General features: G+C 41.8%; 1 protein-coding gene across 1 annotated transcript in view; it reads left to right on the top strand.

Annotated features, from left to right (window-relative positions):
• The window catches only part of HTRA1 (HtrA serine peptidase 1), a 35,650-nt gene extending 21,271 nt beyond the window's left edge, over positions 1–14,379 (top strand). Inside the window, exons 4-9 of the mRNA XM_030487776.1 lie at positions 6,943–7,137; positions 7,834–7,866; positions 9,113–9,227; positions 9,352–9,409; positions 10,249–10,344; positions 13,658–14,379. Of these exons, the coding sequence (XP_030343636.1) occupies positions 6,943–7,137; positions 7,834–7,866; positions 9,113–9,227; positions 9,352–9,409; positions 10,249–10,344; positions 13,658–13,826 (666 nt within the window). The 3' untranslated portion in view covers positions 13,827–14,379. The remainder of the gene's footprint in view (positions 1–6,942; positions 7,138–7,833; positions 7,867–9,112; positions 9,228–9,351; positions 9,410–10,248; positions 10,345–13,657) is intronic.
• Positions 14,380–21,908: the final 7,529 nt, after the last annotated feature.

Consider the following 21,908-nt stretch of genomic DNA (forward strand, 5'->3'; position numbering starts at 1 on the left):
TGGGGTTGTTCTTCTAATCCTAAAACATGCTAATTTTTACAGTCTATAAAAAAGGGCAACTGTGTTGCTTGTGTCTGTCATGACACACAGCAGTTTGTGAAAGTGGGAAGAAAGATTGGAGTCAAGTGCAGCAAACATGAATGCAATATAACCATCCTTCCAACTGCAAGCAGCAGTACTAGAAAGAAACAGTGCAGCTGCAGACAGCTTGGTTATGAACATGTGAAATTTATAAGTCTTGCCTAGGAAAACTGGGGCTTTGGCAGCATAGGCAGAGGCTGGTGAAATAACCCACCCTGTGTGACACACGTGATGCTGCAGTGAGCGTGAAACCCGTCAGGAACATTGCACAACACTCCAAATAAGCAGATGCTCTCGAACTGGCAGAGCTGGATTGTGAAATTCGTCTCAGCACAAATAACTACCTTGTTAAATGAGGATGTGTAATACAGCTGCTGAGAACTGTAGACACCAGGAGGAGGAAAGGAAATTCTAGGGTGGTTTAAAGGACAATGTCAGGGTTAACGGAGGGCAGAATTAAGAGAGAGCCCTGTGCCCTCACCCAAATCAAAACTGGAAGCCAAAATTAGTGGGAGGTGAAGGTGGTTTTTGCCTGGAGACCCTGTTCACCCCTGGAAATTGGACTCTGCCTGCAGAACTGATCTCTGTGGCAGGTGCCTGTGGTTTGTCAGTGAGTGCAGAAGTGGGGAGCACCATGAATAGCTTTATTTTGAGGTGTATCTTTGTCCTAAGTGCTTAAAAAACAGCCATGAAACACTCGCCACTGACTGAAATAGCATGTATATCAGGGGAGACATGCCTAGGTCTGATGATTTTTGTTCCTGGATGTGACCAGTCACTGCCTTCTGTATCCCAGGCAGGATTTGACCTCTACATGGTACAGCAGTAGTGGGTTCGTGACTGATCTCTAACTTGTGGTGGTATCTCAGCCCTTTTGCTTAAGGTTTTTCCTCCATCTTTCTAATAACCACTTAGTTTGACACTTAAATCAACAAGACCTTCTGCTCTCATTCCTTCAGTGGTTTCATGAGGCAATGCAGCATCTGTATCTTTGTGGTCTGAGGGGATTGCTTTCTGTGCGTGTACAAACTGGAGGAAGCAGCAAAGCAATCTTTCCTATTTGTGTATCAATATTTTAATAGCCCACACTTTGAAAAAACAAACTACTTGAACATCAGATGCAAGTGGCTTTTCTAAAATGCTATTTTACTTTGAAATCTATCGCTGGATATTACATTGCTTCCTCTCAAGAGCCTGAGGAAGCCCACATATTGCTTCCAGAAGTCTTCAGGACCTATAGAAATGAAATAGCTCATAAAAAGCTTGGATATTAACTCATCAGTTTAAGCAGCAGTTTCCTGCTCTCTTCAGCTCCTAGTAGCCCTTGCTGCAGGGACGATGCACTGGTCCAGCTCCCCATGCAGCAAAATGCTCACACACCTCTGGGGTGGGTCTGCCAGCATTAGGGTGCTTTATTTCATTTTATGTGGGGGAGAACAGCAATATCTTGGCAGGTAGCTGAAATCTTGGTGACATAGCAAAACACACTTCATCCTTCTTCCTATTTTTTTTTCTGCAAGCTTCCCATGCTCCATATTTAGATAAGGAGACTCAGTTTTGTTTTTCTGACTATAGATGAAATACTTTTGGAGGCTCGTCATGCATTCAGCTTGGGGTTTTCATTTTCTTTGGCCTTTTGTCAAGCAGTTTCTAGATTGTGGGTGATATTCCCCATCTTTATATATGCTCAGGGGCCTGTGTTTTGATTTTGCCATAACGTATTCCGAATGTTGAATAGCTTCATTAATGAGAACAGAAATGCAGTTCCCAGAGAAGTTCCATGTTTTGCCAGAGTTACATACAGCTGAAGTAGTGTACTGTACAAGCATCTGTTTCTCTTCCACCTAAAAATAAAAAGCATGAGGGAACTCTGTCGCTGTGTAACACAAATTGAACTCGAGACATTTGTCTCCTCTTCATCGGTTTCTTGAACTGCAAACTGCTTCCTGCAGATTCGTGATCTTCCTTCCACAAACGAAGGAGATTACAGAGCAGAGAAGGGATTTACTCACTTTCTGTGCCAACTTAGAGACAAAGTCACTTATTTCATGGATATAAAAGTTCCAAGTGAAACAGCCCCTGGTTATGGCCATCTGTTTCTTAGTTTTTATTTCTCTGTGGCATTGGCCATGCCTGGTGCTAGTCGTGTGCTGCCTTTTCTTTTAGTTTCAGAGCTCATTTGTCCAGGCTCTGCTAGTTTTACCTGACTCGACCTATATTGCTAATATACATCAGGTGAACACCTGGCTGCTAGCTGATGATGCTGTTGTTCTATCCTTGTCCTAATCTCCCATGCCATGATAGCTGTGCCTTATTGTTGGATGGAGCCGTTTCTTGTGGTGCTGTGCAGCTCTCCATTTTCGTGGGAGTGATGTTTATCCAGGGTTTGAGTCAAATCCATATATAAAAATGTCTGAAGCCCTTCAGGATGAGAAAGGCTTAAAATATTAACACTAATTAATGGCTCCTTCTCTGGCTGGGTGTAAACAGTGAGTCATGTGCCACTTATGGTTTTGCATGTTTAGTCCTATTTCTGTGTCCTTGCAGAATGCCTGCTTGCAGATTTGTTTTATTGAGTAAACACAGATCCCAGCAGAGCCCCGAGGCTGCATCAAATGAAAAATGGAGGGACAGGAAAGATGTGTTGCCCAAGGTCATGCAGTGAGTCACTGGGAAAGCTGGGTTGAGGTGCTGGGTGTTTCTGGCTGCCTGTTCACTGCGCTGCAAGGCATGCTTGTGTGCCTGGGATTTTAATTAACTGCTGTGGCAAATCTATAGTTAACCAAAGAGAATCACGAGTTGTAACGGTAGCTGTGTCATCCTGATGACCTGTGAAAACTGAAGAGTGCCCATTTATTAAGCATGGTTATTAAGAGCCCTAAACCCCAAGCACTTAAATTTGGTTTACAAGGATTGCCTTAACATCCTCCGCGAGAGCTTGCCAGTGGAAGGGTGTGAGGGCACAGACAGAGTGTGCATCTGATATGATTCTGGTTACAACACTGCACTAAATGCTTGCCTCACATTCTCAGCACTCCTACTATGGCCTGCAGAAGGACATACATCCCACTTGATTGCTTGGTGCCCAGGGATTTTGATTGGGTTTATACTGCTTTCATTACAAAACCACCTCTACAATGTAAATAAACGGAGGTTTTGATAGTGGAAAGTTTAGTTCTGAATGTGGCAATGTTATTTTTAAGCTTTTTTAGAGAGAAACCCCCAAAATTTAAAGCCGCTACAATGCATATTTTCATCATAACCAATTCTTCATGGCATTTACTTGCAGAGGCACTAATGAGAGTATTTACATGCAGCACTGTTAGCGTGCTCTGCACCACACAGCGAAATCAGAAGGAACAGAGAGCACATTTTCCATAGCTATGTTTCACAATATGTACAGAACAAGGCGATTTTTGCAGTTGATGTTTTGTTCCGAGCAAAGGAAAGGTTAGCCAGCCTTTTTCCAGAAGGCATGTTGAATCACACGGATGACCCACAGCCAATCCATGCAGCGCTACACTTTGAAACCTCACTAGTATAGGCACGGGCTTGAAAACGCAGCACAATCAAAAGTAATTGTATTAGTCAGAGATGTTCATGTATTTTCTTTCTGCTGCCAGATGCAATTTTGGCTTCATGACCGTTTTTATAGCTCAAGAACGTCATAAAAATCTTTAACTTTGTACATAACCGGTCTTTTTTTTTTCTATTAATGAGAAAAAAAGAAGATTTGTGGTTACTTTTGCTTGTCCATGTTTCTGTCTTCTGCCTCTGTAAAGTATCCCTGTTCAGTGCACTGAGATACAAGCAAAAGCCACTTTTTGTAGTGTTGTGTGTTGGGGTTTTTTTGTAATAAAGAAAATCAGTGCCAAAAAGAGAGGCTGCTCTCAACCAACAACGTCTTGAAAACACATGCTACGTCAGCCTAAGAGCATCTGGCAAGAGAAGGAAGGGCCAGGGTGCTCCCTCAATCCAAACAATACCCATATGGGGCTGTTTGTGTTGCATATACTGCATGCTTCCCAGCACAGCTAATCGGAGCTCTCTCTTTCCTGCTGTACTGGAGAGGTCCCTTGGAGTCAGGGCTGTGGTCTGAGATGCTGAACTGCTCAGCAGTGATGCCTTGGGATGTTGCTGCTGCAAATACAATGGGGAAACTGGGTAATGCTGCTGAATCCTTCCCAGAGTTAAACCACAGCCTTTTGGATTTATCTAAGGCTATAGCATTGATAGGGGCCACGGATAATTATTATTTAATAGCAGGGCATTGCTGGTTGTGAAAACTTGCCTCTGAAAGAGCATTAGAAAGGGAAATGTTTTTCTCTTTACTCTGCTGCCTGTTCTGTTGCTCCTCCAACTGATTCTGTTTAACAAGCAGTTGGCTTAATTATTTTCTTGCTGTCTGGAGGCTGAATGATAAGTTTCCATAGAGCATCTTGTCCTGTCTGGCATTTGGCAATGAGTTTTATTGAAACAATCTGTTCATCTGAGTAAAATTTTACTGGTGGAATTGTAGCAAAATTGGATAAAGGGTACAGAGGACCAGGCTTCTTAAATATTAAAACCATAACTTCTGTATCTATGGCAGCATATGGAGATGACCGATGTCATTAGGTTTTACTTTCTACTTTACAGATATTGTGTATCTCCTAGGATATTTGAAATAAACTTGTAGGTGAAAAGTACAAAATGGTGGGCATTTGGATTAGTTTATATTAGTGGATTTTTTTCCCCTAAGGGTCATTTATCAATACAGGCTTCAAACTGCTGGTGGCAAAAGACAACTAAAGAGCTACCTCATGATTTCCTATTTAAACACATAATATTCTCTCTTTTTGCCCAAATTTAGTAATGATTCAGCTTCTATTAACTTCTGAAGTTAAATTATAACTTGGCAATCTGTACAAATAATCAGGGCATACTACATGCTGCCTTGTTTCTTTGTTATGTGAGCACACAATATATAGCTTTATGATCCCATCAAGTATAGGTTCATAAATCTGTGTGCTTTGGAACACGTATGGGATGAAAAAGGCACCTTTACAAGTTTTCCAGGAGGAATGAATCAGAAGAAGGGGCATTAAGCCTATTTGTACCTCCATTTTAGGTACACAGCTCAAGAATACCTCGAAGATACACTAGTTTTAAATATAGTAACTGGTATTCACTCCTCGGAAATTGGTTTAAGTTAATATCTAGCTAGGGATTCCAGTGCATCTAGAATCACTGTCCTGTTGTGAAAGTTTATACTAAAGCCTTTTTCCTTTTGGGGCCGAGTTTGTTGAGCAAAGGAAAGAATTTTTGAAGTGAGGTGAGTGTGAAGGAAAACACAACTAAGATTAGGTTTGCTAAGCAAAAGATGCATCCCTTCAGACTTCTGTTCTTATTTTGGGTTCAGTAACCATTTAATCCTCCAAATCCTTAAACTGAAACCTGAATTTATACATGCCAAGGTCCATTGATGCTAATAGAAATAGTCTAGTGGCACGATTAAGTATAGAATCCTGGAACAGTTTGTGTTGGAAGGGACCTTAAAGCTCATCCAGTTCCAGCCCCCTGCCACAGGCAGGGACGTCTTCCACTACAGCAGGTTGCTCCAAGCCCCTGTGTCCAACCTGGCCTTGAACACTGCCAGGGATGGGGCAGCCACAGCTTCTCTGGGCACCCTGTGCCAGGGCCCCACCACCCTCATAGTAAATATGTAGTTAAATACTTGGGGAGGGTCGGGATCATTGACAGATTAAAAAACGTGTCACATCACTAAAAGGATAAAGACTTCAAAAACGCAAAGGAAAGGAGGAATGCTGCTCAGTATGTGTTTTACAGGCAGGTGATAAATAAAGGCAAAGTATTTATTTCAAATATGATCTGTTTCAGAACACCCTTCTGTATTTACTTGGTGAGTAGGAGGCCTTAAGAACTTCCCAGCTGTTTTCTGATTGCTGAAGGGGGAGTTACTGGTCCAGCTGGAATCATCTGTTATTCAGCCAGTTCAGTTCCTGTGCAGATATAACATATCTTGTTGCAACCACACTCAGTTCCCTTGATCCATTGCATTGGGCGAGGGTGTGTGATCCAACCTTCCCTTCCTTTTTGATGCTGTATTTTAAGAATGCTTTGTGCCATAGTGGGAATGTCTTCAATAACGTGATATTTAGTATATTTAGAGATAAGATCTTGAAAGGAAAGTATAATGGTATTCCTTACTGTCAGAATAGAAAAATCCCATAAAGTCTTTAAATCCTAACATCTTCAGAAGAAAATACCAGTGCATGTAGGAGGCAATATAATTATTTAGAAGAGATACTCCATTGAAAACAAAGCAAGATGAAACATTAGCTGGTGTCTTATGAGAATATAAAATGCTTTTAACTACGCATGTGCGTGTTTGATACGCTTTGCCTGCTGTTTTCATGACTCTGTAGTGTTCACTCTCAATATATTATTTTTATTTCAGCAACTGTTGGCTAATTATTTCAAGAAGCTGCTGGAAACAAGCATTCCTAGTATCCTTAAATGCTTCCTTTGTACAGCAGGGAGTAGCTGTTCCTTTGGTGTGTTAATTGGTTTTGATTTAATGGGTACCTGTTGTGGAAAAAGTACTCCTACAGTCCAAAAAGCCCACTCGTTGGAGGAGAAGCTCGTTGAGATGCTTCTGTACCAAGCCACGTGAAATATTCAAAGAAAACAGAACAAGCAAAATCCCTCAGAGATAAAAGCCTCTCTTCTTCCTCTGTTCCATTAACGTGTTCATGCTTCTGTAGAGTTTGTCCTCACTGTGTAGTAGTGTCTTAACATTCGAATTTTTCTTGTTTCTTCTTTTTTTTAATTCTATTTTAATGTTATGTTTGTTTGTAGGGTAAATTGCCAGTTCTTCTGCTCGGTCAGTCTGCAGACTTGAGGCCAGGAGAATTTGTGGTGGCGATTGGAAGTCCGTTTTCCCTTCAAAACACAGTGACTACAGGGATCGTCAGTACTACTCAACGTGGAGGAAAGGAGCTGGGGCTCCGCAACTCCGATATGGACTATATTCAGACAGATGCCATCATCAACGTACGTCCTGGGGGGATGAGCCTCATCCCCCCCGCTCTTATATTTCTTGAGTAGTTTGAAAATCTCAGCAGTGATACAGTTGTTAAGAACAGTGAGGGTAGCTGGCCTTTCTTTCATCCTTGTAAATATGGACATCTGCGCTTCAGCAGCACTTGATTGTTATTTGAAAATCCCCCAAGGAACCACACCAAGTACAATATCTGCCTTCACTTCAAAATTCTTACAAGGGAGGAGGCAATTTTCTCTGGCAAATAACTGTCTTTTCAAAATCCATCGTGTTTGCTAAAAAAGAAGCCAAGCTTAGTTTAAGGATTCAAGCTTGTTTCTGCATTGAGGCAAAACAATGGTTTTTGTACTTCTGCTGTTGGCCTTGTAAGAAATCTTCCCTAACAGCTCCCAGAGCTGTCCTAAAATCTTCTTAAGTTGCTAGTGTGGTACTACTAAAACAAAAGAAAAACCTTGGCTTTCTTAGCTTTGGCAAGAGAAGAAGGACTAAGCATTTGCAAAGCTCAGCTAAAAGGGGTGATGTTAAGTGTAGTTAGTGGGTTTGGATGCTAAGACTGTTCTATTGCACAGATTTAATAGACAATGAAAAAAAATGCTACAGAAATATTTCAGAAATCTCTTTTAAGTTTTGCTTGCCATGAATGAAGAGGTAGATACTAAAACATGTTCTTGCCATATGTTTATTTTCAGTATGGAAACTCCGGAGGACCCCTAGTGAATCTGGTAAGAGTTTCTTTAAGTTTGCTTAGCGTCAAGCTTATTACTTCTTAATTTTCAGTTTAAAAACAAACCAGAGAACCCCACTCAAACCAACAAACAAACAAACCCTACGCCAGAAATGTGATTCAGAGCTTTATATCTGGCTGACTACACAAAATTCACATGGTTCTTACTAATCACTCCTCCATGTTTATGTTGGCGAGTCCCGAAATGCACTTCGATTTCAATCTTTAGGGTCTTTACAGTTTGCATAGTTTCAAGCAAGTGTAATACCCAATCTTTTTTTGCCTGTGTCTTGCAAAAAGTTAAAAGCACACTTGAAAGTTGAGGCGTTTGACCTCAGTGTGTACCATGCAACTGACAATACTGAGGTTTTTTCATACTGCAACTCAGCATAATGGTTCAAAAACCCCTTTGTTTTAAATCACACTGAGGGGGTTGTATTTATCAGTATATTAGGGTTTATTTACTGCTATTGTACAACATAGTCAGCATTGACCTCCAGCAACTGTGGATAAGACAAAGAGAGAACAACCGAAGCAGGTTGCAAAACCCAGCTGCTGTGTGAAGTCTCTCAGATGGAGCACAGGGGGTTGAAGGGAGGAGAGGCAGTGGTCCTTGATGAGGGACAGCACAAACTGAGAGAAAGAGCTAGCCGCAGTTTCTGCCTTGGAGATCTGGCACCTTTTTTTCACCCAACTCAAAGTACAGTTTCAGTACTCGTAACCTTTTAAAGAATTGCAGCTGGATAGCTTCTGTGTGGGGTAGATCAGGGAGGGAAGCTGCTGAGATTTCAGAAGAGTTTGAATCATCAGCTGACAGCAGAATGTTTTATCTGAAACTTTCTCTTGGAACCACATTACCAGGAAAAGCTTTTGATTTTGGTGAACTGTCGTTTATATTATTATGCAATATCTGCTCAGAACTGGTCGGTGCTGGGCTTCATGAGGTGCCTGCTGAAATAAACAGACCAAAATTGGCTGAGAATATGCTGCTGGTCTGCTGGAAGCAGGAGAGCTGCCCAGTTCTGGTCTCTCTTCTGGTAGCACATAAATATTCACATCAGTTTTCCAAAATTGTGGAGTAGGTTTTTTATCAGTACACTCAAAAAATTAGATTTAAAGAAACCATTTAGCAAATTGGAAACCAGCTACAGAGTGTGTCGTGTGTCTGTGATTGTTTGGAAGAAAACACCCATTTCTCTTTGAGATGTTTCACATTTGCTAATAACAATTTCTTCTTTCTCCAGGATGGTGAAGTGATTGGAATTAACACATTAAAAGTTACAGCAGGGATCTCGTTTGCTATCCCATCGGATAAAATCAAAAAGTTCCTAACTGAATCCCATGACAGACAAGCTAAAGGTACTGTACTTCACTGCTTTGAAAGAGAAAAAACCATGAGAATAGTGACAAATCAGAAAGTTTATGGCCTTTGAGGTTCTTTTGGTGAGAGTAATTGACCAAGACCTGTTTTTCCTTTTTGTAGGAAAAGCTATAACCAAAAAGAAATACATTGGCATACGAATGATGTCTCTAACTCCTAGGTAAGTAAAGGTGGTGGTTCCTTGCCTTTCCCAAGTGTGGTGGCTGCATGCATTTGGATCAAGCTCTTGATGTGCGGAAACAAGGAGGTTTGAACCAGCAGTGTGTGCCCCTGGTGACAACTTGTGGCCAGTTTTTGCTATGTTTTTCTTTTCATCTGCTACGTGGTTGAACTCTCCTGTAGACTCTTGTACTGAGCCAGTTTTTAAGCAACACCCTGGCTTTTTCTTTTCCTTAATGCTTCAGAAGAGACTAGCTAGTGATTGTTGGTTTGTTCTAGGGCTCTGTTACTGTTGTATAACATACTGGCGTATGTTTTCAAGAATTGCAGCAGCTATGTGCATATTTCCAGTTCTATAAACTTACTTTCATTAAATTATTCACTTAAGAAAAAATGAAGCTTTGGTGTGGACTTTCTTACTCATACCCAAACCAGAAAAGACTCAGGAGTAGGTGTTACTATGTCCTGTAGAAATAACCAGAAGTTTTCCCATGGGCAGGATCACAGGTATAACAAAACATTGAAACCTGAAGGGGTTTTTTAGGTATTCAGAATCTGCTAGTTCTAAAGACCAAATGTTTTAACTATGATCGTCTGCATCTATTGAAAAGATTTCCTTTACCAGAAATGGGCATTAAAAAGCTGTATGCATGCAAAAAAAGTGTAATAATTCTTTGAAACACTTGTAAGGGTTAAAACAAATTGGGAAGTGTCGCATCAACATGTGTAAAATACCTCAGCTAGTGAACATTAAGTGACTTAACTAAGTAAAAATGCCTGCTTGTTTTTTTTTTTCACATCTCGTCAAAATATTTTTGTTGCTGTTTCTTCATTTTCCAGCAAAGCTAGAGAGCTGAAGGATCGCCATAAAGACTTTCCTGATGTTGTCTCTGGGGCCTATGTTATTGAAGTAATTCCAGAAACACCAGCTGAAGCGTAAGTTGAAGTCCTTTTCTTCTCAAAACCACTGCCACTGGCTTAAGAGGGTCAATGATAGGGAATGTTCTCTGCTTAACTGGCTATCTTCATCATGGTAAATTAACACAATTGCGACCATCTGATAGCTATTAGGTTGTCTGTTGGAAATCAGTTTGTGGTTTTAGGCCAGTCCCTGATGGACAATATTGGGAGCATATGAGGGTATTGCAGCGGAGCCCTGTCAGCGTTCCCAGCTGAAAGGGCAAGGATTCAGTGGGCGTGGAAACTCCTTTTTCATTTTTTCTCAGTGACTGCTTCCAAGACATCTGTTGTACCGATGCCAGTGCTGAATAAAGACGTTTGCTTGTGCATGTTCCTCACGGCCCTGCTGGTCCCTCCTGTAGAAGAGTGAGGGAGAAGCTTTGCAACCACCTAGTGAAGGTGTGTCCAACTCAGCCCAAGCACTTCAGTGCTGGGAAAACCCAGCACCTTTCCTGGCGTTCTCCCATTGGGGGTGAAATCCTCTCTTAGCAGGAGATGCTCTTCTATGTGAGAGCTTTGTCAGGAGTCACATTACTGGGAAGAGCTTTTGGTTTTGGGCAACTGATCTTAGTATTACTCAGTATTTGCTCGGAAGCTCACATGCTAGTTGGTGCCACACTTCATGAGATGCCTGGCTGAAGTACAGGAGACCTTATAAGAGTCTTCCAACACCTAAAGGGGGCCTACAAGAAATCTGGAGAGGGACTTTTTACAAGGGCATGTAGTGATAGGACAAGGGGGAATGGGGTCAAACTTAAACAGGGGAAATTTAGGTTAGATGTAAGGAAGAAGCTCTTCCTTGTGAGGGCGCTGAGGCTCTGGCACAGGGTGCCCAGAGAAGCTGTGGCTGCTCCATCCCTGGCAGTGTTCAAGGCCAGGTCGGATGGGGCTTGGAGCAACCTGCTGTAGTGGAAGGTGTCTGTGCCCGTGGCAGGGGGTTGGAACTGAAGGAGCTTTAACGTCCCTTCCAACCCAAACCATTCTAGGATTCTATCTGGTCTGTGGTTGCCAGCAGTGGTAAGTCTGGCTCTTACTGGAGACACTTTCAGAGTTTGCTTGGTATGAAGCCGCTCAGTAATCCCGGATAGGAAACGGGAAAATTTATTAAATTTCTGAAACTGGAGATCGTTTAAGACGAGTAAATCTTTGTGGCAACAAAGGCATATGTATCACCAAAGGCATGTAGGTGGAAAACTACTTGAAGCAGGCATATGTTATCTCTTAGGAGGACTGCGAGGAGTAGATGATCTTAAGGTCCTTTCCAATCCTAACTATTCTACAATTCTACGGTTGGATGATGTCTCCTTGTTGCAGTTTGGATGTCACTGTAAGATATATAGCATTAGCTAACATGCTCTCTGAATTATTGCTGTGTTTTGGAGATGATTCTTGTTGGCAGCACTGTTCATGCAAATTACTGGTGTATGCCTGTAATGTGACATTAAACTGCAGTTAGTGTAGGAATAATGTGGCTGCTTCAGTGTGGGACTGAACTGGCTGCCTTGACATGCAGGTCCAATCTGAAGGTACAGAAAAATTGTTATAGGAATGCAGATAACAGCAGAGAGTGGGAGAAGGATATTAGAGAAGTAGAAGAAATGTGAGGCAGTGTAGCCTCATAACTTGAAGACAAACTCAAATCAGGATGCAATTAAAATGCAGTCCATGTTTGCTCTGTCTCCCCCACTCCTAGTCACTTTGCCAATGGGTTTGCCCATTCTGCTGATTTCCTCTTCAATGCATGTTGTGCAGACATGCTAGTATGGGACCAGAGCAGTTCTGCAGCTCCCTGTCCTGGGTATGAATTGGATGTAGAGGCTGCATGAGAGACCGAGATAATCTGGAATGGTTTCTCCCATGAGCATGTTTTAAACCATGCCTTCAGTAGGCACCCAGATTTGTTGCAAAGGTTGGCCGAGGCACCCTGCTTGCAGGAGACACTCATGTAAGACGTCTTCTGTGGGCGGAAGAGGCTGATGACTGCTCTGTGGTTTTGTGAAGAAGAATTATGCTGAAAGGTTGAATCATGTCTAATCTGGTTACTTGGTTAATATTTCCATAACTTGGAGCCAGATCATTGTGCAAGATCGGGCAAGACATTGTGGTTGATGGTATCCCTCACCAGCCTGCTACTTGGTCCCGGCAGCAATCTCAGCCAGCTCAGGGAGAGACACACAGCCTTGGGCAGAGGAGCCTTGCGGTGCTGGCTCCAGTTCTGGCCCATCTTATGTCCCCAACATAAGAAGGACATGGAACTGTTGGAGTCAGAGGACGGTCACGAGGATGATGAGGGGGCTGAAGCACCTCTCTTCTGATGCCAGGCTGAGAAAATTGGGGCTATTCAGCTTGGAGAAGAGAAGCTGTGTGGAGACCTCAGAGCAGCTCCTAGTGCTTAAAGGGGCTGACAAAGATGCAGAGGACTCTTCATCAGGGACTGTAGTAATAGGACAATACCTAATGGGTTCAAACTTCAACAGGGCAAGTTCAGTTTAGATATAAGGAAGAAGCTCTTCCCTGTGAGGGTGCTGAGGTGCTGGCACAGGGTGCCCAGAGAAGCTGTGGCTGCCCCATCCCTGGCAGTGTTCAAGGCCAGGTTGGACAGGGCTTGGAGCAACCTGCTCTAGTGGAAGGTGTCTCTGCCCGTGGCAAGGGGCTGGAACTGGATGAGCTTTAAGGTCCCTTCCTTATGGCTATGGACAGGCAAGATGAAGGACACACATGCTTTTTGGTGACTGGGCTAGATTGCGGCAGTGTTATTCTTCTCATGTTTAAAACACACAAGTCAGGTGATTTGGCTGCCAGCAAGTTATTTATGAATGCATAGAGAACAGCATGGATTCAGGACTGAAATTCTGCATGTGTTAACACATAGTGCCACTCAGATTGGTTTGCTATGTATACATGAATAAGCGTGGGAAATTTCCCCTTTGAGAGCCTGGTCACAATTATTTTACAAGAGAAATATGCCTCTTATCTCCTGTACCAAATCAGCATCTAGGATCCTTATTGCAGAATTATTGCACTATTTGCAATAGTGAATTCCCTTAAAGACAGTGAAATATGGAATTCATCAAACTTGTACCTCCATCCGATTTCTGAGGTTTCTGCATTGTGTTGTAATCTCCACCACTTCATAAATTCCTATTGCTTTTTGCTTGCCTGCTGTGTCTCTGTGCTACTGCCCTTGGGTGGGAAATAGGAAAAATGCAGCAATCTTGGGGTTTTAAGCACTGTTGTAAAGACAATGAAATGGCAATTAGAATAACACATTGCTGCTTTGTGTTTTCAGTGGTGGCCTGAAGGACAACGATGTGATTATAAGCATCAATGGACAGTCGATAAGTTCAGCCAGTGATGTCAGTGACATCATTAAAAAGGACAGTACGTTGAACATGGTCGTACGCAGGGGCAACGAAGATGTTATGTTAACAGTAGTTCCTGAAGAAATCGATCCCTAACCAGAAACATGAGCTGGATTTCATGTTTTCTTTTAACAGCATTGGACTGCTTATATTCTCTCTGTGCTGGTACAGGAAACGTTAGACTTCTGACCAACATTCTGCTTCTTCAGTGGATTAGTATTGGCCAACAGAGTAACTTCTAATAGGTTTAAGGTGCAAAAATCAGTGTAATTTCACATACTCCAGATGATAATTTTTTCCTTCTGTATTATGTATGCAATGTATTCTTTGCTGGCTGTTACATTCCCAGCTTAACAGATCGACGTTTGCTTCCCTGTGTTGAATAGATTTACTGTTATTTCTGCTCAGATTTAAACAAAACCCACGCACACAATGTGTGGTGTGGTATTCAGGTATTTATAGGTTAGCTGTGTTTTAACTGGAAATGCCATTGTAAAGGAGTAGTTGGTTGAAAAGAAAACACAATTGGGGAAAAAAAAATGAAGTTATAAACACGAAGAAATCCCAACTGAAATAACCTTTTGAGAATCCCATGCAGGACTTTAATACTATGATATTTTCTTAGTGTTATTAAAAGAATTCAACAGAACTTTTTGTGAGTGATTCTTTTTCCTTCTCATTGTAGAGTGTTTTCCTTTGAACAGCACATCTGCCTGGAAAAGAATGTCCTGATGGTCTCCTTTTTATCATCATAAACCAAAATACTTATTTTTCATTATGTGCTTGTATTTGTGCTCTTGTGCATCTGCTTTTCCTACCATGGCTGCTTTGAATTTGTCATATTAGATATTGCTGATTGCCTGTCTTCCAGATGCTAATACATTTTCCTTATTGTTTTAATTACTACTTCACCAATGCCTAAAATCTGTTTCCCCGCTATAAAAATCATCATACTGTAGATCATAGATCCTGTGCCATTCTAGTTCAGATATTAGGATGTTTGCAACCATTGTAGATCTGGCCTTAAGTTCTTTCAAAAGGGCTGTTTTATTCACATTCTTGAGTGCTGGCGTGTGTAGGTAGGGCCTGATTTTGGCTAAGATATTGAGCATTCCTCTAGCAGAGAGACTAATCTTTATACATGTATTTATGGATGCCCTTGAAGCTTGGGTAGTGAACGGGATTGTCTTACTGTGAAGGAGAACAATCAACTAAATTTAATTACAGTGTAATTACATGTTTGGTAAACAATAGGCTACGCAGCTTTTCCTTTCCTCTGTTGAAATATGTATCTCGGAGAATAAATCCAAGGGCTAGTGACTGACAAGTTCTAGTGACTGTCATTCCTAAACGTGCTGCTTTTCTGGAAACAGCTTCTTAGTAAAATCTTCCAGTGAGTAGCTGGCAGTTTATGGTTTCTAAAGAAAGGACTGCATTCCATGCAATTACAGCAAGAATTCCTCTAGGCCTGGATCCCTGACAGTGCTCCTTCTCCCTCTGGCTGTATTTCAGTTCTGTTTCAGCCAGTTTACCCCAATCTGGGGAGCTCTGTATCCCCAGGCACCAGCTCCTGCCCTTGCTCACCTGGATCACTATAAACTTACCCAGCCATACAGCGTATGGACACTTGACATGACTGAACACCTCATTACCGATTTACTTGTTCCGTTGCTGTGGTAAATCACACATGTCTGACAATCTGCCAAGGTGACACAGTGCCAAGCACTGGAGGTCCGCGATACTGTCGAGCATGAAAGATGCAAAGTAGAATGATCTTGCTGAGTTGCTTTGTAGTGTGTTTGCACTGCAAGTTCATCTTGCTGATGTTGATGAATGTTTGAGCTTCCTGTTGAAGCAGTATTATATTTTGCAGCCCATCCATGCCCTGTGTAGTGCACAGTGAGGTGACAATACAGCTCTCAGCAAAAATGAATTGAAATCACCTTCTCTGCTACTGCATCTAACCCAACTAGCAAAAACCAAGCTTTCCCAAAGCCAGGAAATTGTGTTTAAAACAGAAGTTATTTTTCATCTGCCTTTTTATTTCAAAAGAAGTGGTTGCATAATTTGCAAAGTGGGTTGATTCTCTTTGTTATTATTGTTTGTTGTTGTTTTGGTCTCTTAATATGCAAACCCATTAACTTTTCTCCTTTGTTTCTAGCTAGCTACTTTGAGCTTACCGACGATGTCCCTGCAATGACAGCACAGCACATCTTTATGCCTCTGATTTATGTAGATGCTACTGTGAGGCATAAATACCTCGGGACAATAGTTCAGGATTTGCTTTAGGAACTTGACTTCTGTAAATGGCTTTTCTGCACCACTGGGATTAGTGAAGTATGTGACCAGATTTCTAGCCCGTAGCTCCATCTAGTGGGATGCGAGATGGTCTCTTACTGCAGCCGGTCATTTTCCATCATCTGTTTGAAAGTGGTTTTCTGATTTATCTTTTTGTATTTATAATTAATTTTTTTGCACCAGATACCCATAACCACATGTATATCCTGAAGAATGTTTAGCATTAACTCTTCGAGTATCCAGCCATGTTTGTAGCTACCCATGTTGGAACTAGATGATCTTAAGGTCCTTTCCAATCCTAACTATTCTATGATGCTGTGTTACAACCAAAACTGTCTCTGAATGGTTTTTTAAGTATTTAAAACAAGATTAGTGATAAGCAGAGACACAGAAGCAAAGTTTGTCATTAATATAATTAATTAGAATTAGTATTTTTGATGTTTTATTGGGTTACAGATCTGGAATGAGTTTTATTCTTTGTTATTTCAACTCACAGTTCTTTCCAAAGTGCAATTGAAAATACTTTGTACAGAAAAGCTTTGGCACAGTTTGTATAAATATCGGTTTCTTGGAAATTTTAGCAAGTGTTGGACATTAAATCAAGGACACTGGACATTCTGGCTTGATTGCCAGTATTTTGGAATGTCTGAAATGGAAACTGGAGTTGCTGCGTGTGTGATGCCGAGTAGATGGCTATGTGTGGCTACACTCAGAGGTAGTTTTGCAAAGCCAGTTCACTTATTCCATGAGGGAAATGTCTCAAGCTGTAAAACAAATGATCATGACTAACAATTGTCTGGTTTCTGTGGCTTATGTGCCAAGCAGTAAGGTCCTGTGGTTTCAATACCAGAGGACTGTTTTCTTTCCCTCTCTCCCTGTAACCATTTTGTATTTATGTTAGGGAAGCTGAGAATGTTTTTAAAACTACATCTTTCCAAATTACAGCGAAGCACACATTGAGTAGGGCATTAGATTATATACATGTTCTTATTGTATATCAGAGAAATACTGTAGAGGTGATTAAATCCGCAGTTGCAAATGTCTAGGGGAAATAGTGGTGATCAAGAAGTTAGTAGCCACCAATCCAGAGCAGCGAATGGTGAGTGCCACTGAGTATCTATTTGCATGCAATGGTAGGTCACTTCCATCCTTAGAGTGAGAATAAATACATAAATATGCATTTGAGTTTCCGGGAATCTCCTTGATTGAATTATATTTGAGATAATTCCTGTTGTCCCTAAATTCCTGCATTATTTCCCACTGTCTCCTCTTCCACTCAGAAAGCACAGGTTCTGGGCAACCTGGTCAAGTGGAAGGTGTCACTGCTCATTGCAGGGGGGCTGGACTAGATGACCTTTGAAGGTCCATTCCAATTCAAACTATTCTATGATTGTATGATCCTTTACGCAGTTTCATCCCTCCCTTTGCTCTAACTAATGCCTGACTGTGAGAGGAAATCAAATTTGCACCCATAGCTAATGTTAAGTCAGACTTTGAAGTTCAATGTCAGCAAGCTGTTGTGAGGCTTTCTTCATACAAAGAGGCAGAATCATTGCGGAGATAGGAAGGAGCCAGGCAAAGAAGAGACAGCTGAAGGTCTGCCTCATCTTGCTCTACCCTTGACTTTAGGATGCAAACCTGAGCTTGTCAACCTCCTATCCAGACCCCAAAATCTGACCAGCATCAGATAAAGTTATCTGGAGGTGAAGGGATTGGTAGCATCACTCACAACGTGAAGGCCATTCTCATTCTTGACTGTATAGATATGCATACCAAAAAGCTTTGTTGATATCTACATTCTTACTGTGTGTACTCACTACATCTGTACCTCCTGCACTGTGTCCAGCTGTGCTGCCCAGATGTCTGATGCACACCACATCTGTTTTGTTCCCCTCAACCCCCAAACTCCATCCCTTCTGCAAGAGTCAGGGCTGGACCCACTGGCCTCAAGGATTTCAGACAGTTTAGCCTCTTTGTACTGTTACTCTGTGAATATGCAGTAACTTCATTTGTTAAGTGTTATTTATTGCATGAAATTACTGCTAAAACCAGTGCATATGTAATCTTGACTAATTGGGTGGAGAAAGTGAGGAAGGAAGCTACCAGAGCAGCTCAACAATTTAATCTGTCTGCATCTCTGGAAAGTTTTCCTCCACTTTCAGTGGGTTTGTTTAGTAGTCATGGTACTGCAGTACTTGTCCCCATAAACTCCCTGAGGAAGTGGATGATAATTAGGAATTGATTAGAGAGAAAATGAGTCAGAGCTAAAGCATAGAAGTCAAAAGTACTGCATTTGGTAAAGTATTAATGTTAGTAGCTTGGAAATACTGCATAATGTGATGGACAGGAAAATCAAATCTTTTCTTTCTGTCCATTCCCTTTCTGCTCAGTGCAGAGAGCACAGTGGTTTTCAGGAAGTTTGCAATGTGAATATCTGAGGGAAATGGACTGTGTTACAGCTGTGCACTGCTGCTAGAATATGATCTGTCAGGGGGTCTGAAAAGAAGTGGGTTTTCTATTCAAAGACTCATGTACAAATACATGGAACTACTTTCCCTGAATAACTAAAGCAGTTGGTCCATCTTCCTAATACAGTCAGACTAGTCTCTCTTCTTCTCCTCCATTCCATTCCTTTCATCATTTTAATTCACATTCACTGTTTTTCTTCTTAGATTTATACCTTTAACTGCTATTATTAAACCAAACAGGCTGATCATAGCACTGAATCTGTTCCTGCACTTTGCATTGCTATGTGCTCCCATGCTTTCATTTGAAGCACCATAGCGTGCAGAGTTGAAGCACCGGGAGTAATTCATCCCATCATTTTTTGAACTCCAAGGCAGCTTAACCTTGCCAACTCAGACCTTTTACAGGTGATGACTCTCTTGCAGCACTTGTTCCACATCATCCTGCTTGCCGGTGTTAAGTTCCTAGGGCAGGTGGCACATATGGGGTTGCCATCCTATAGGCTTATAGGATCACAGAATGGTTTGTGTTGGAAGGGACCTTAAAGCTCATCCAGTTCCAACCCCCTGCCACGGGCAGGGGCACCTTCCACTAGAGCAGGTTGCTCCAAGCCCCTGTGTCCAACCTGGCCTTGAACACTGCCAGGGATGGGGCAGCCACAGCTTCTCTGGGCACCCTGTGCCAGCGCCTCAGCACCCTCACAGGGAAGAGCTTCTGCCTCAGAGCTCATCTCAATCTCCCCTCTGGCAGGTTAAAGCCATTCCCCTTATCTTTATTTCCTCGGTTTGTTCACAGGCTGTGGCTGCTTCCAGTGAAAACATAGCCTTTGCTTCCCCTCCGAAATGGAGCTAACGGCGCACATCACTGCTCTGCAGAGGAACATACAGGTGTGAGGTGCTATTGACTGAGAAAGCTGAGATTTAGGCTGTGTCTGCCCCCCTTTCCCAAAGCCCCTGAAAGCTGAGAGAGGAGGAGCAGCCCATGGGGTTGAAATCGGAATTTCCAAGAACCTCTGGTGAGGTAAGTCCACGAGGGGGCGAATTGAAGCTAAAAACTCAGCACCATCCTCTGCGGAAGCTGCACACGCCGTGTCTGGACATTGCACTGAACCATTATAGAGCACTATCTGCTGGTGCTGTGTACAGTGGTGGTGAGTGGGGTGACCTCGTAGGAGGAGGTGGGTGCAGGGGGGAAAGCAGGTGTCCATAGAAGCCTGAACTTAGTGACTGCTCAGAAGGAAGAGATCAAGGTGGTTCTTGTAACAGAGCTGATCCCAATTTTCTGAGAAACTGGGCAGCTCTGGCAAGGAAAGAGTAGATTCTTGTCCACATCTGGGCTAAGTTCATGTGTCTGGTAAGGAAGCAGAGTTGATAGTCTGGATTGGAAAACTGGAAAGTTTCAGGATGCTGTGACTGGTTTAAAATCCACTAGAGCTTTGCTCTTCAGGAAAAAGCCCAAACCTGCAAGTCAACCAGAAACAGGCAAATAAAACACTAAAGAGGCTCTCATTGTCACTCTGGCATAAAACAAACCTGTAATAAAACACACCTCTAACTAACTGGAGAATAAGAATACACTTAGGATCAGAGACAGTATCTAGCTTGAAAAGAAGAGTACTACTGAGGTCAAGGGAGGCCGAGAGCTGAAGCGCATTTGAATTGCTGGGTGCAGTTGTGGCAGCACAATCACAGCGTTGCTTCTCCCACTGATGAGATGGGGCTTGGGAAAGTCACGAGCAGGGTTAGCCGTCATCTGTGGCTGAGGGAGTGCACCCCTCATCGTTCACATTATCTCATCTGTAAAATATGGTTAAAGAATCTTATGTTTACTGCTCAATTCTACATAGCTCCCATATTAAATCACATACAGTATAGTAACATACATATATACTAAAAAAAAAAAATTATAATATTTTAACAATAAATATACTACCTATATTACTGCAAATAACATTTTCTACTAGGATAATTTACTTTATTGGTAGTCTGTCTGCTCTTAGGTACTTCTGAAAGCTGTCTGTGCTGATTGAACTGGTCTTTTGTAGCTCTGACTGCCTGTTTTTTTCAGCTGTTTCGCCCACAAGTTAGGGCATCACACATAAAATCCCATATTAGAAAACCTTTATACACAACAGGCTTTCTGCTGCAGATGTACCATGCAGTTGTTGGCCATCAGATGAACTGAAGATTGAACAAGGCAATATGTACTTTCTCATCTTTATCACACAAATGTTTGACTTGCTTAAACAGAAATCAAAAGGTAGAAGCTTTGTTGCTAAAATGGAAAGGATTTCTTTTATTTATCTCAATCTAGATGTCATGATATCCAGATGTTACTGTAAGGAAATCTTTATGTAACCTTCATATAACCATCAAATAACTATAATATGCTATTAACCACTAGTTCTATATAATTGTAAATTCTGTTATTTAGAATCAAGCATTAATTTTCATGTTCAAATATGATAACTGCCTGTGCAAACTCCTTTGGTCAAAGTTGTATCCACATGCTAATATTATGTTAACAATGCTGCTACTATGAAAACTTGACACTTGCACTCATTACAGGAAAACAATTCCAGTGCCCTATCAAACATTTACGCTTAACAAAACTATTAACCTTTTGAACAGGAATTAAGTCTTTTGGACAAAGTTAACTTCTGGGTATCAGGATGCCTATGTTAAAATAAAGGCAAATTCATTTCCTAAGCCTGTTTTCTTTGCCTGCACTTCTCCCAGGCGACAATAACTCAGAAGGGTTAATAGAGTCTTTCTGAGATGAGCTGATGTCCAAGTCAAGCATATATAGGCTCTTCTATGGAAGTGAGCATTGCTCAGAAAGGCAACAAGATGTACAGTCTGGGGTGGGCTTTGCAGGAGTCAGACTTCTATTCACGAGACCACATTATACATGACTTTTCTGTTTTCCTTTTATGTTGTTTGAGCCATTATATGGGAGATCTTGAATGGGAACTTGGAGAAGGTGCCCCATTGTTGCGAGTGTCATTGGAAGTGAAGTAATTCAGCATGATGCTGGACAGATGGCTGGTGCAATGAATGCGATGGCACCACCCTGGAGCTCCCCTGGGACTCAGTGTTATTGGAAGGGTCAGACAGGGCTGGATGTTGGTGAGAAATGTGAATTTCTGGGATGACTTTGCCTCTAAGCTTTGCCTGATGCCTTATTGTTGTGATATACTGCCTGTATGGGTTTTATAGAATGGTAGTTGCAGTGCTCACAGCTGCTGCCCTGCAGGGAATCTGAATGGGATCTGCTTTAGGGCATTTTCTGTTTCTGAATCAGACCCTTGCCAAAGCACTCTCCTGTGCTTCCAGGAGAGTCTTCTTCAGTAAAGAAATATAACCAATTTATTTAAAACAATGGACGTAGGCAATTATTTCCAGACACTGTGCA

Source organism: Strigops habroptila, chromosome 5, assembly GCF_004027225.2.
Source record: "Strigops habroptila isolate Jane chromosome 5, bStrHab1.2.pri, whole genome shotgun sequence".
In the NCBI taxonomy this organism is placed as follows: domain Eukaryota; kingdom Metazoa; phylum Chordata; class Aves; order Psittaciformes; family Psittacidae; genus Strigops; species Strigops habroptila.